This window comes from Cryptotermes secundus, unplaced genomic scaffold, assembly GCF_002891405.2.
Source record: "Cryptotermes secundus unplaced genomic scaffold, Csec_1.0 scaffold813, whole genome shotgun sequence".
Lineage (NCBI taxonomy): Eukaryota > Metazoa > Arthropoda > Insecta > Blattodea > Kalotermitidae > Cryptotermes > Cryptotermes secundus.
In genome coordinates, this window is record NW_019735471.1 from 386731 (window position 1) to 402158 (window position 15428).

The 15428-nt window shown below is 39.2% G+C and overlaps 1 protein-coding gene across 4 annotated transcripts in view; it reads right to left on the reverse strand.

The window, feature by feature from the left end:
- LOC111869409 (TRAF-type zinc finger domain-containing protein 1) overlaps positions 1-15428 on the reverse strand; it is a 26197-nt gene that overhangs the window by 5903 nt on the left and 4866 nt on the right. For 2 of the 4 annotated variants that reach the window (XM_023860917.1, XM_023860919.2), the window contains exons 6-10: positions 12605-12960; positions 11414-11639; positions 10142-10226; positions 7917-7996; positions 1563-1650 (exon numbers count right to left, since the gene is read on the reverse strand). In XM_023860917.1, coding sequence (XP_023716685.1) covers positions 1563-1650; positions 7917-7996; positions 10142-10226; positions 11414-11639; positions 12605-12960 — 835 coding nt within the window. Of the gene's footprint in view, positions 1-1562; positions 1651-7614; positions 7997-10141; positions 10227-11413; positions 11640-12604; positions 12961-15428 lie in introns of those variants that run through there. The other 2 variants (XM_033753422.1, XM_023860918.2) reach the window with 2 other exon arrangements.

Consider the following 15428-nt stretch of genomic DNA (forward strand, 5'->3'; position numbering starts at 1 on the left):
AAATGAACTGGAAATGCCATATTGAACATATTACTTCAAAGACAAGTGCGGTTTGCTACATAATAAGATCAATAAAACCATTCACGTCCCTAAGTACCTTGAAAATGGTATATCACTCTTATTTTAATTCAATCATAAATTATGGGATACCCTTTTGGGGCAACTCACCCTTAAGCATAAAAATATTCAGGATGCAAAAGAATATAATTAGAATTATGTTGGGTTGTAGAAGGAGGGACTCGTGCAGGAAATTATTTAAAAAACTAGAAATATTGCCCTTGGCATCTCAGTATATACTTTCTCTTATGCTTTTTGTAGCAAAAAATAGAAGTGAATTCATAGTAAATTCAGAGATCCATAGGAAAAATACTAGGCAACAAAAAAACCTCCATCTACCCCTAGTAAATTTGAGGATGTATCAAAAGGGAATCTATTATTCAGGAATGAAGGTCTACAATAATCTTCCACAACACATTAAGGATGTATCAAGTGATATTAAGATGTTTGAAGTACTACTGAAACAATTTTTACTACTACACTCTTTTTATTCATTACAAGAATATTTCTGTTACAAATCCCCTTAAGGTATTTGAATAACTCTACTCTAAAAGGAGATAAATAGCCAGATTTGTATTTTTGTATTTATAATTATTTATATTGGGTATTTTGTAACTTTTATTTTATTTTATTGTATACAAGCATTGTAATATCTTATTTTATATTACTTATTTATATTGTAACTATTATGTATCTCTTATTGAATTTTATCATTAATATGTATGTGCTAATAATGTATGACAGGATTGTTTTCCACTTGTAATTTACTTGTAATGGATTGTATTAGAATGTTTATGATATTTGTACGACAAGTTGTATCTTGAGCCAAATTTGTAACCAAGACGATCTCCACATCCACATGAGTTTGTAACTCCTGATAGGATTTATGGAAGTGAAATAAAGTATGTATGTACTACTTCTTATTTTCCAAACTGAAATCCACTTTGAAAGGATGACGATTTCAGACAATTCAAGAGATTATGGAAAATTTGCAGACAGAGCTATGCGATCATGAAAAAGGCGTATCAGAAGTGGCAAAGGCATTGGGAGCAGTGAATCAATGTGGCAGGGGAGTACTTTATAACAATAAGGCTCATTCAGTAGTAGGTATGTCTGAAAAAATTATAAAAATAGTTCCAAAACTTTTTGAACAGACCATGTATATGTTATCAGACTCACAAAGAGATCAACAATAGCAAGTCAAACATAACAGCCTTTTCGTTCCCTACTTACTTACTCTGTTGTCTAAAATCTTCATTCTGCATTTATTTTGCAATTACTCAACCATATTAGTACTAAAAGTTTCAAGTCACAGAGCACACATTGCAGAACACATCTGAACACAGAGTTTCTTTCAGCCATTGCTTGAACTGCTGAATGAATAAAATGAGTCCCTGCACAATGCTTAATAACTTACGTCTTATCAGAAAAATTGGGAGGTTCACATACAGGAGAGGAAAACTGGCCATCTTAACCACTATAACTTGAACACTTTACTTCATCACCTTTTGGCATCAGTATGTTGGAACCGTATATGACCGGATTGATTTACTGTGGTGGCAGGGGGGCGCGGTACTTCTTGGGAGACTTCATCTGCAAGAACAGTAACCATATTAATGATTAAAAGAATTATAAGATCTGTATTTGTATATTAAGGTCCAGTTTTCTTAAGCTATCTTTGAGTATATCATTAAAGTGGATTGAAAAACAAAATTAAATTTACAAACACTTTCAGCGTGAATCTGCCAATAACTAAGTCCAGTTAACTCAGGCATGTCAAACTCGGTTCTACATATGAACCACACTGAGACCATAAATGTTTCGGGAGGGCCAACATTTCTTTTCTCATACAATTAACTATGAGTAGTACCTTGGGTTACTATCATTTGTAAATGGATTGGAAAAATAATGACTATGGCCTTTGTTTATATATTGTAACAAATACAGATTTCCTAAGTTAGTATTTTCAATACTTTGAACGCTGAATGTTGTGATCTACTGTGTACCCAAAAGGCCTGGTTTCAAATCTCGTCCTGGAGACAGGAAAACCTGACTGAGGGTTTTCATACTTTTCCTCGGTTCCTTCAGGCAAAGGCAGAGGATGTGCCTTAAATTAGGGCATGATTGCTCTCTTTCAAATTCAATTCATTATTCACTCATCACTGTCACTGGACACTACATAACCTGCTCTACAATTGTCTTAAAAATATTGGCTGCCCTAACAATGGCCACACTCTATGCTGGGTAGATCATGCCAAACAGGCTAAGAAGCTTGGTACACAACTGCTACCCACTTCCCTTTTATGATACAGAAACATCAGCATGAAAAACAAGGACTTCGCTGATGGCCTCTTAGTGTGACCATTTGCTTTGGGGCTGCTAAAAAGCACTGATGAAGGAGCATGACAGCTGCCAGTTTGACATGTCTGATTTAAATCCATCAAGCAACATCAGAGGTAAACATGTGAAAGAACACAATGTCCCCATTATGAATTTCCTTTATCATGCATGTGCAGATACTGGGCAAAGTGACAGATATTTGCTTTGGGAAAACTGCAGTCAAATGAGACTTCATACAGTTATAAGTTTCTTGTTCACACAGTTTCAATAATGTCTTTGTTTCTTCTCCAGGGTTTTGTTATAACCTGTACTCATTTTACTGGTTGGACTGTACTTTTAGGGCTGATAGAAGTACACTTCCTACTATACTGTCACGTGTCTTGAGTTCAAATCTTGTTGGTCACGTGTGTAAGTCCAATCCCACTTCTGACACCAGTGTACTGTGTTTCCTGTTTTGGCTACTCCTCGCAGCGACTATTATCCGGCCATTACAACCAGTTGTAATGGCCAGATAATAGTCGCTGCGAGGAGAAGCCGAAACAGGAAACACAGTACACTGGTGTCAGAAGTGGGATTGGACACACACACGTGACCAACAAGATTCGAACTCAAGACACGTGACAATTTGGTGTCAGAATTGGGATACAAACTTATACACATGAAAAGAACATGGAATCACAGCAGATGATGGAGCTCCTGCCGAAGGAAATCAGAGCTGATCGAGAAGAAACACATGTCATGCTGGCAAGAATGGACGCCAACATGAAATCCTACCAAGAAAAGACGGAGGCCAATCAAAAAAAGACAAAGAGGATATGCTGAAAGAGATGAGGGCCAACCAAGTAAAAGGAGATACCTACCGACTGCAGATGCAAGAAATGTTCTGAACCCATCAAGAAGAAATGAGGGCCAACCTGAAGGCCTGGCGAGAAGAAATGGCCGCAGAAGAGGAGAATCTGGCCTCAGCGGAAACGAAACTTGCGGCGGCGGCACAAGAAGAGGTCCCCACAGTGATACCGGTCGGAGAACCGAAGAAGAAAAGGTGCAGGGACTGAAAACGACGAAATATGAAGAATCTGACATGGGGAAGTTGTGGACCCCAGAAGAAGTTGGCCGTAGCCTGCAGAGGGACGAGCCGCTGTGCGAAAGAGAAACGGCAGAAGGAAAACAGCAGGAAGATGTCCCTCCGTGCAACAGTGGCATGGCATAGGAGGAATATCTTCAATAAATCTTGGACCCGAGGAGATTATGAATCCCGGATGAAGTTGGCTGCCACCTACAGGAAGACATCCTGTCGTGCGACAGTGGCACGACGTTGGAGAAACGCCTTCAAGAAGGAAACTCCCCAGGGAACCTTCAGATGCTGAAGAACCTTCGGATGCCAGAGAGAGGACTTGACGCCACAGTCTTGTACCAGCAAGTGGCTGGAAGACCAGGAGGAACGACGAAGTCAGCAAGTGCAAACAACGCATCAAGGACATAAGGAACTTCCGAAGAAAGACTTGATCAAGGGCTGGACATTGTGGAGGGGTCAACCCCCTCCAAAACGAAAAAGAAGCAGAGCACAGAAGAGGAGCCGGTAACGTAGAAGTACCGGCCACCCAAGCAAGAATGAAAGTGATGGATGAATGTGATACAACGGGATCGTCTAGGCGAGCTGAAAGGAAACCGCTAGAGACGAGCTGGTCTTAAGAGGGGAGCGGTTGTAACGGCCGGACAATAGTTGCTGCGAGGAGTAGCCGAAACAGGAAACACAGTACAATATTATTAAACCACCCTGCTCATCAACTTCCTACTCATGCCAAACACACGCATTAGCAATACCTATATCAACAGGTCAAAATAAGGCAATGAAATCTCAAGCTACCATATCAAGGCAATGAAACAATATTTAAGGGAATCAAAATCAAAATTCAAATAAGCCATGCAACCGAGTCAACTACAACACAATTTTTCACAGTGAACAGCTGATCCCCTCCCCAACTCCCTAGCTTGAGGACCACTCACTCGTGGCTATCTGGGACTGCTTATTCAATTTATTCACAACTGTCTTCCTTATCTGGAGGCTGCCAGACATGCAACTTGCATGGGAGAGATGAGAAATACATGCAGAATTTTAGATAGAAACCAGAAAGAGAAGAGACCACTTGCATATCCTAGGCATTAAGTGGTGGATAATGTTAAAATCGATTTTGGAAACAAAAGGTGTGATGGTCTGGAACAGATTCCTCTGGTTCACACAGAAACCAATGGCAGACTCTTCTGCACACAGTAATAACCTCTGGGTCCCACAGAAGACAGGGAATGTATTAACTGAGCACCTATTAGCTTCCCACATTCTGCTCCGTGTAATTAATACACATACAAAAGGTAGCATAGTTGGTTGAGGCACTATGCTACAAGCCGGAAGGTTATGGGTTTGAGTCGCAATGAGGTGGAATTTTTTTAAATTACCTAATCCTTCCAGCCGCACTATGGCCCTGGGGTTGACTCAGCCTCTAACAGAAATGAGTATCAGGAATTTTCCTTGGGGGTAAAGAGCAGCCAGTGCCATCTGTGAGCAGACTGTCTAAAGAAAACGTGGGAGCCTCGATGTCTCACAGTCCTATGGGCCTTCACGGCATTTTAAAGTGATAGCTTTACCTTTTACCTTTACAAAAAACAGTAACTTACATTAAAGGAAGGCATTTTGCATGACATTTATTCTACTTTTAGATAAAAGACAAACACAAAGCTCATGCATGAATCTAAATTGCTATTTTAATTTAAAAGATAACAGTACAGTCTTATTTCACAGTAATGTTACATAATTTTTGTCTCACATAAGCCTAAATAAACACTGACATGAACTATTCATGTGGCAATATGTTCCAAACATGGAAGATGAATAAACCACACCCAGCGATGGCTTATTTCATGGCCATATTGTTTTAATGAACACTTCACCTTGCAGTGGGTTATTCTTATAGGAGGCATTATTCTGTTTACTGACAGTGATGCAGGTTTATATTTGTGTGTATTTGTGGAAGTCAACTTCAGACAATTAATACCACTAGTAAGACTTCTGCATCCCATACTAGCAAACTAATTCCATGGAGCTGAGTCCTTCTTCAGAAGTTAGGAGTCATGCAAACACTCAAGTGCCTCCACATTTTATGAAATCCGAAGGTTCGGTAACATGTTCACAAATATCACCAATGGTCTGGCCTGAGCCGAACAATCCAGGCTACATCACCATGCCCCACTGATTTAATATAAATTTTAATATTACCCTCCCATCTACGTTCAGGTACCCCAAGCAGCCTCTTCCCTTCAGACTCTCACAAGAAAAAGTAGCAATGTAGTTCTCATTTCTCCCATGTGTTACATGTCCCATCCATCTCATACTCCTTGACTTGATAACTCTAATAATATCTGGTGAAGAGGTTATGGAGCGATAATATCGTGAAACTGTTTGTATTTTAGCAGAGGCATGCAGAGTGAAATGCTGGTATCTTATGTGCAAGTAATTTAACACTGCAATTAATAACTTGGGATAAATGAAACCGAGTTCTAAATGAGGGAAAATGATAAACCAATGAACATTTAATGGGGATTTGATTGCAAACTTTTGTTATAATACATGTAACATTAACATATAACATTAAAATATAGCATTATCATTCATTTTGATTCAAACATAAACCTTGCACTCAGCACACTGAAGTAAACTTGTTAAATGTCTACTCCTTCCATTCTATTTAATTCTTAACAACTGGCCATGTCTGCAACCAGCTGATTGTCAAATACAACATTGATATGATACCCTTTCATATGTGGGAAAAAATAATGAATCATACTAAACTATTTTGAACCAGTGTATATCTTAGTAACACTGTGCTACAGAATAATTATTACCATATGTTTCTTTGTAAACCTGAAGTCATGCACTAAAGTCATCATATGGGCTGCTGCTGATAAGAAAAACATCATCATTTACATAAATCGTATTATTTCTGTATTGATAATATGCAGAAAAGTTGCAATGTTATGTGTACAAAAACTGAATTGATGAAAGATCTGTTACCACCAGAGTACAGATCCAGATAACAAAAGAACTAGGGTTAGTACACTACTGTAATACATGTAATAGCTAAATTGTTATTACATGATTTAACCCACAGTAAGATGACTGATAACAGCTATAATAATTTGGTAACTCCTCTTCTGGCATTTATTGAAAATATTTCTGTATAAGAGCAAATATTTAATGGGGGATTCTTGATGAACTAAATATTCTTCTACAATAAAAGTCATGTATATTGAATGTGAGCTATAATGAAAAGTATGTTAAAACAAGGATATTGTCATGGGAGCTTAATTAGGAGCACAGCCTGGCCAGCATGTGCCTCTCTCTTGTGTCAAAACACTGGGACTCCCCTGTGCTTCTAGACTGTTTGAAAGCTGCCCAGATTATGACTATCGGTAGATCTACCCGAGAACCTACAAGAAACTTCTAAAGGACTATGCCTATAAAAAGCAGTTGTGAAATTCTCTACAGGAGAATTTGTGAAAACAGACAGTGTAGTTTGGTCATGTATGTACGTGGTAGAGTCATTAAGTTCATGAAATGTGGTTTTATCGCATCATATTACAAGATATTCACATACACTTATGCAGATCCACATCGGCCCTCAGAATAGTTGCTGTTGGCTGCTATGCAAGTTTGCCAAAGTTGATATAGCTGTCGAAAACATTGCTGAAACATATTGGCAGTAAATTCCCGTAAGACGATTTGCGGCCATTCCACAAACTTACTGGCTGTGGTAGTGAAGCAAAGAGTGCTGTGAATTGTACATTAGTTTAGTACATCCAGACAGAAGATGAAAGAGGAGGAGCAGTGCACTTACTGAGCAGTGGTGTTAGTGTAATAATAAGTCAGCAAAGAACTGATAACATGATCATAAATGGTTATGATCAATGAGTCAACAACTGCTCCAAATGGCAATATACATTATCACATGTTACTGCATGATCAATTTAAAAACATTAAATAGGGGGTACATGGCAGCACAGTTGGTTGGGGCAGTATGCTACAAACCAGAAGGTTACGGGTTTGATTCCTGATGAGGTCATTGGTTTTTTCAATTGATCTAACTCTTCCAGCTGCACTATGATGCTGGGGTCTACTCAGTCTCTAACAAAAATAAGTACCAGGAATCTTCCTGGTGGTGAAGGGTGGCTGGCATATTAGGTTCACAACCTCACCACCATCTGTGAGCTGACTGTCTAGAAAATGAGAACAGTATTATGTTTTGGATGCAGGTCCATTAACATAGAAATCTCATATATATAGGACTACAACTTGGTGACATAGTAGTCAGAGACAGTGCTGTCTGTCATGTTGGGGAAGTTTTAAGAATCAGTCCATTCAACATATCTAAATGGCTTCATATCAATGTTGAACTGGTAAAACAATATGGTTGCCAAGCATAACCAGTTGTGCATGAACAGAAGGTATGGATTAGTAGGATACACACGGGTGCTGGCACGCCTTCCTGCCTTCTGTTTTGGTACTGCTCCAGTTGAGGTAGGATGACTCACCATCCCATTGGCACACCTGAAATGAAGTTTGCTGATGATAATTCAATTTTAATATTGCATACTCTCGCATGTAGGATGGTATGCATAAAAAATGATGGGTTCTAGTTCAGATGACTGGATTTATTACCATTTTGGTTACACACCCTCTCTTCATTACACTTAAATACAGGCAATACAGTGCTATCGCTGATTTACACACTTTCCAGTTCACTGTTGCGCATGCACACGCACGCACACACACACACACACACACACAAGGATTCTATATCTTCACTAGTAGTCTCCTAGCATCATATCTGAACACAGAAATTATCACTTCAAATCGCTATGAAGGCTTCTTGTCGTCAATCATTCTATACTCCTCTGTCCTAATCTGTACTCGATCTTCAAAATTCATGCTCCATTCTCATCCTTGTACTCTATAATTGCTGAACCCTCCTGGGCTTTCCACAGTACTTTTCTCAGTCTATTTCCACCAGTCTTCACTAGTTGCAATTTTCTCACTCGTGTGCTTCCACCGCTACTATTTCTCTCTTGTAACTGCCCTCAACTGAACTGTCTTGAAATTGAAACTGAACTTGAATTCTCCACTCCTAGTTCCAATTTGCTGTCACTGAACTGTCACTATCACTCTGACCTTATGGCTCACAGCTCTCGTTATATAGCCACAGCATGGACCACACAGAAAACAGTCTCTCTATTGTTGAGGTTTGTTACCGAGCCATTGCATAGCAACGGTCATGGCATGGACCACAAAGAAGACACTCTCCTCCACTGTCAGCAGTATTGCGTCACCTAGCAACTAATTGTACCACAGCCCACAATGAACACAGTTTCCAATGTTGTGTATTCACAGGAATGAGTTTATCAAGCTGTTTCCTAGAAATGCTCTGGGCGTTCACATTACACTGCCTCCAGTGTAACAACTGGATACAACAGAAAGATGCATCTAACATACAGTGAAAATGTTTGCATAATAGCCCAGGTTACAATACTAGTACTTCAGTACAATTCTAGTGCAGATTACGCTATGGCCATTATCATTTTGGGCATACCAACACATTCTGGAGACATTTACTTATACAACTACTTAACTCTTGTATGTTACCAATGCATTACACAGGAAGCTATTGGAAGATATCGTCTTACATATGAGATTCATCAAAACATACGAGGTGTTACCTCTACAGCACATGGCATACAAAAAAGACATTACTAATAAAAAGCATGTTTTGTTACCATGGACATATAACTGCTTTGTTTTCCCAGCTTGCATAGATCTCTGCCCCAGGAACTTCATTACTTCACTTATTTCCATGAGCTTTANGGAAACATTTACTTATACAACTACTTAACTCTTGTATGTTACCAATGCATTACACAGGAAGCTATTGGAAGATATCGTCTTACATATGAGATTCATCAAAACATACGAGGTGTTACCTCTACAGCACATGGCATACAAAAAAGACATTACTAATAAAAAGCATGTTTTGTTACCATGGACATATAACTGCTTTGTTTTCCCAGCTTGCATAGATCTCTGCCCCAGGAACTTCATTACTTCACTTATTTCCATGAGCTTTAAATATGCACTTTTCATGCAAAACATCATATCCATTGTCCTGTATTTGATGAAAGTGGCTAAGCCTGTTTCCAATTCCTTTAATTTTCTACTTTCGCATATCAGAATGGTCACACAGACAGAATTACTTTCATGAACAGAGCTCCCATCCAGTGTCTCCAACACCATAAACTTTTCACTTTAACCTTCTTGTGATTGTTCTTTTCATTCTGTTTTCTACATTCAACCGTTTACTACCTAAAAGACACTATGAGAAGACCATATTCTTCCCACACACACACACACACACGTTACTGCAGATAATAAGTAACATGTGGCTGAAAATGAGGTTGACACAAAAAGTGAAGCAATGAAGTATTGTGTGTCACTTTCCTATAGAGCCATCAAATACTGAAATCTTAACTACAAGCTTTGAAATCCTGAGTTTCACAGAAATCAGTTTACTATCAATGTTTAAAACAGGAGCGAAATTATGAAAAAATTATTTTTCTGCTATGACTGTGTTACAGTACCAAACATTTTTAATTCATTCTTAATTCTGGGTCATATAATATTCACATTATGATTACAACTCACCCTGATGAAGGAACGTTTGAATGGCAGTTTGCACTTTCAAATTCATTCTGTTGAGCAAATTCAGAGCCAGCCAAGTACTGGTGACCTTGAAAAAGACAGAAAAGTTATAAAGCCATACAGTTACCATCTTTCCAAGTATTGTGCCCAGCGGCCTCCATAGTCTAGAGGTAACATTCCCACCTCATGACTCGTAGTACGCGGGTTCAAATAACCGGCAGAGGTCGTCGAATTTTTAAGGGCAGAAAAATTCAGGGAACAAGTCCTCTGGGAGGGACTTTAAGCCGTGGGTCCCGTGTTGTAGATTTACGGCACGTAAAAGAACCTCATGTCTCTAGGAGACCTCTGAGCAAAATTAGGCCAAGTTTCCCGCCCAACTAGTTTCCAATTCCTCCGGTAGATGGGGGAAGTATCACGTACCACTGCCAGAGGAGGGGGGACCTCTCTGACAGAAAGGGACTAAAGTATTAGATACCACTGCCAAGTAGAGGGTAGAAACCTTGCTGGCAGAAAGGGACTAAGAACCCCTGCCAGAGGAGGGATGACCTTGCTGACAGAAAGGGACTAACTATTAGATACCACTGCCAGTAAGAGGTTGGAACCCCACTGGCAGAAAGGGGCTGATAGTAAGCACCAGTACCGGTAGGGTATGGAGACAGTAGAAATTAAAGGGGGATACAGAATGGACCAGTAACCGGTCTAAGTGCATGGGGAAACCCACCCCCTCAATACGGAATACGGAAGTACTGCGCCCAGTTTATCTGTTATAGGTATTGGAAAATAGAATCTTTCTCTCCACTGTTTAGCTCTTTCTGCACATCTCCTGCCTCAGGTTTACTTATATATTTTCTTGGGATCCTGTCAGGGCTCATTCTTTCAATACATACGCTCCAGCTTCTTCTACAGGTTGTATAAACTCCAAACCCCAAGCTTTACATAAGTGCTAAAGGGAATGGCGACATTCAATGCCTGTTCACAAGCTCAAAATGTAGGAACTGACTTATTTTATTTGCCACTTAACCCCTTCCATTTAAAATATTACTGAATTAAATTTTAGATATGACTTCACTACATTTTACTGTGTGAGGAAGAGGAAACTTTTAATTTGACTGCATTCCTTATGTTAGCAGGACCAAAGGGTTAATGCCTGTAAAAACACATTAATGCTATCAAATATATATAGTATGATGACCAAGCTTATCAAAATTATGACATTTTTATGACACACCAATCATAAGTTTAATGTCCAGCCCTTTAACTGCAAAAGCTTCCTACCGATAGGCTGTACACTGGCCATAGGTTTCTTCAAAGCTGCCCGCATCTCATTCAGATATGGATTCGTAGCATCCGTCTGATCCACAGATGTTGGGGGGAAGAGACGTGGCGTGTCTGTGTCCAGATTCAGCAGTTTCTTAGTTGTCCTATTGCTAGACTTTGGTAGAGGACCCAATTCATTTACTAGGATGCCATCATGCAGAGGTGGTGTGACATTACACAAAGCCTACCAACACACAAAGAATAAAATGCAAGCTACACAGAGAGAAATTTGTTTACTAAAATGAAAAGACCCAAAAATACACATACATTAGAGGCAATGGAAAATGCAACAGAAATATGCAGAATATCTTTATGAGGTTCTTTAGAGTAGAATTAAGCCGCCTCCGTAGTGTAGGGGTAACGTTCCCACCTCATGACTCAAGGTACGCGGGTTCAAACCCGGCGGAGGTCGTGGAATTTTTAAGGGCAGAAAAATTCAGGGAACAAGTCCTGCGGGAGGACTTGTCCTCTGTGGGTCCCATGTAGATTTACGGCATGTAAAAGATCCTCATGTCTTTTGGAGACCTCTGAGCAAAATTAGGCAAAATGTTTCCCGCCCAAGTAGTTTCCAATGCCCCCGGTAGATGGGGAAGTTATCGGGTACCAATGCCAGTAGAGGGCCAACCTCGCTGGCAGAAAGGGGAGAGTTATCGGGTACCACTGCCAGTAGAGGGCCGACCTCGCTGGCAGAAATGGGAGATAGCGGGCACCAGTATCGGTAGGGTATGGAGACAGTAGAAATTAAAGGGGGATGTACAATAGACTATTAGTCGCGGTGCATGGGGAAACCCCCCCCCCTTCTATACTGAATAGAGTAGAATTCCATTAATTCAGTATCAGGTATTTCAAATAAGATTCAGGCAACAGAACTCTCTAAAGAGTAGAACAGGGCTCCATATGATTAATTTCAAATGTATACATAATGAAATCTAAATATGAGGTTTAATTATTGATTTCTCTAATTTATTACCTTTCAACTACACTGATTATACAAAATCCTGCAGGATAATTCTAAAACGATAACTTGGGAAAGATGTGGAAGGCATTACAGCATCAGACACATCATCATAATATTCTCAGAGAACGCAATCTGCAAATCACTATTCTAGATACCCCTTCTTCCACAGAAGATCCAGTTATTTGATGTACCTGATGTTGAAGAAGAAACTGTGGCGGAAAGAGAGCACCACAGAACTCGCATGGCAAACCATCACTTTGCTCATCTTCTTCTGATGAGGAAGATGGGGTCCTACATCTCTGTAGTGGTACAGGAGCAGGATCATAACGAGCGAGATCCAGATGGCACCCTGTCTCATGGAGGACAAGCTGATTGGCTGGCACCATGGCCTGACAAAACTCACACGGCAATGCCACAAGCTCTCCACCTCTCTGGGCAGGGACTCCTACATCAACCAGATACGGAGCTGATGGGATAGTGTGCAACATCCGTTCTTGTTCAGCGAGTCGGAGGGCCAGTAAACGATCCAAGTCAACTCCACTGTCATCTGTAACAAAAGTTCCTGCCTATATCAACAAACTTCCTCTTTCAAAATTAGCCAAAAATGACAATTTCTGAAGACTACTAACTGTTCTTTCAGAACCATAAACAGATTTGATCCAGAGATTATTTTAATGAAGCTTTAATGACTGCAGAGGTTACTTAGTGTCAAATGAGATGTGATGACAATGTGTGATTAATCACAAAGGATGGCTGGGGAAGGGGAAAAAGCTGTAACCTATTAATTTAAACCATTATTCTACCACTGACTTGAAAGGTCTGAGGAAAAGCATGAAATGCTTGTTAGGACTGTTGGTGTTGTAGCTGCGACTGAAACCAATACAACATGTTAACCTAGCCAACCAGCTCAGTATACAAACAAGCCCAGTATGACACATTTCTCTTAAGTATATTTTGTGTCACTTTTCCTGTAAAATACCATATATGCAGTCTTGGAACTAAGAAACCTTTGACTGGATGAAATAATTGGTGTATATACAATTATGGCTCAATAAATGCTCCATACTAACTCATCCATCATCTCATCTCATTTATTTACATTCCATAAATCCACTACATATAGGATAAGGAATTAGTCATTGATAGTACAAATAACACTACATAGAAATAACAATATAAGACTCATTACACTATTCAATACCATAACAGATCGCAGTTAATTATTGGAGTCAAATTTACAATCAAAGTATTCTTCCAAGGAATAAAACGAGTTCATCAACAAAAATCTTCTTAAAACAATTTTAAAATGTTTAACATCTTGAGCCAGGTTCCTTATATTAGGAGGAAGCCAATTAAAAACCTTAATACCATGGTAATACACTCCGTTCTGAAATAAAGTCAACTTACATGTAGGATAATGGAATTTATTATTATATCTTGTATTCCTATTATATAACTCTGAATTTAACTTAAATTGATCTTTATTATTAACCACGAACATTGCAAGAGAAAATATATACTGAGATTGAAGGGGTAAAATTTCCAGTTCCCTGAACAATTCCCTACATGAATCTCTGTTCCCAGAGTGCATTATAATTCTAATCGCCCTTTTTGGAACCTAAAGATATGTATACTATAAGGGGAATTACCCCAAAAAACCAAACCATAGGTCATAATTGAATGGAAGTAAGAAAAGTAAATCATTCTTAATGTACCCTGAGACATGTAAGATTTTAGTGCTCTAATCATGTAACATGTGGAGCCCAATCTAGACATTACCCAATCCACATGTCCATTCCAAGACAATGTGTTATCAATAATAAGCCCCAGAAACTTAGTATTTGTAGTGTTGACAATCCGATCATCATCAATATGAATATCCATCGGCTGGCGGTTCTTAGTCAGAAATTCGATAAAATGTGTTTTCTCAAAATTTAATGACAATAAATTATCTTGAAACCAATCATTTATGTTTTTAAATATTAAAGAAGCCTTGAATTCATAATCAGCAGACCTAGGGTTAGTAATGACTATGCTAGTATCATCAGCAAAAATAACGGGTTTGGACTTGTTCAATATGATATAGGGCAAGTCGTTTATATACAACAAAAACAACAAAGGACCCAGAATCGAACCTTGGGGGACTCCGTTTTTAATTCCCCCCATTCTGAGTACCTCAGACCATTATTCACAACAACTCTCTGATGCCTATCAGATGCATATTTAACCAAAATATACATTCTGTTCTATGTTCTTGCTTTTCTTGTTATCATCATCCTTGTCTTTGCTGTTATACATAATCTCATATACAACAATCTTTTGTGGTATTATTCGTCTCTTGCCATTTCTTATGAGGTTGTTATGTGATCACACTGGCTTCGCAGTGCAAAAGTAATCTACATTCACCATGTTTTGGGCTTGGTAAACATTTAATTGCTACAATGATCACTACTTGGAACTACAGTGGCAAGTAACAAATAACTGCCCAACAGAAATACTTATTGTTAAGACTGTTATAGCAAATAAGAAATCTTAGTTTCCTGGGGTGGGGTGAGAACAAGTCCACTTGGTATGTTGGTCACTAGCTGGCCTATTGTACCAGCCCTGGATAATAGATGATGTGTGCGGATGAGAATTGGCAGGGGAAATTGAAGGATTTGGGGGGGGGGACAGCCCCAATGCCACTTTGTCCACCACAAATCCCACATGACCTGACATGGGCTAGAACCAGGGCTACCGCAGTGGGAAGCCAGTGACTGTCCGCATGAACTATGGCAAGGCCAAATAAGAAATCTTATTATCAACAGTTGATTTTAAGGAACTTCCAATTACAGTTACAAATAGAGTGAAATCAGGGCAGAATGAGAAGGTTTATAACAAGGACTTCACTGCAGTGACAGAAACCACTGGAACAATAAATTTTTAATATATTTATAAAATATGAAAAAATGTTGGATTTTTTAAGTGACCCCTAATGAGCCATAACTCTTTTCCCATAACCTTCTGTAGCAACCA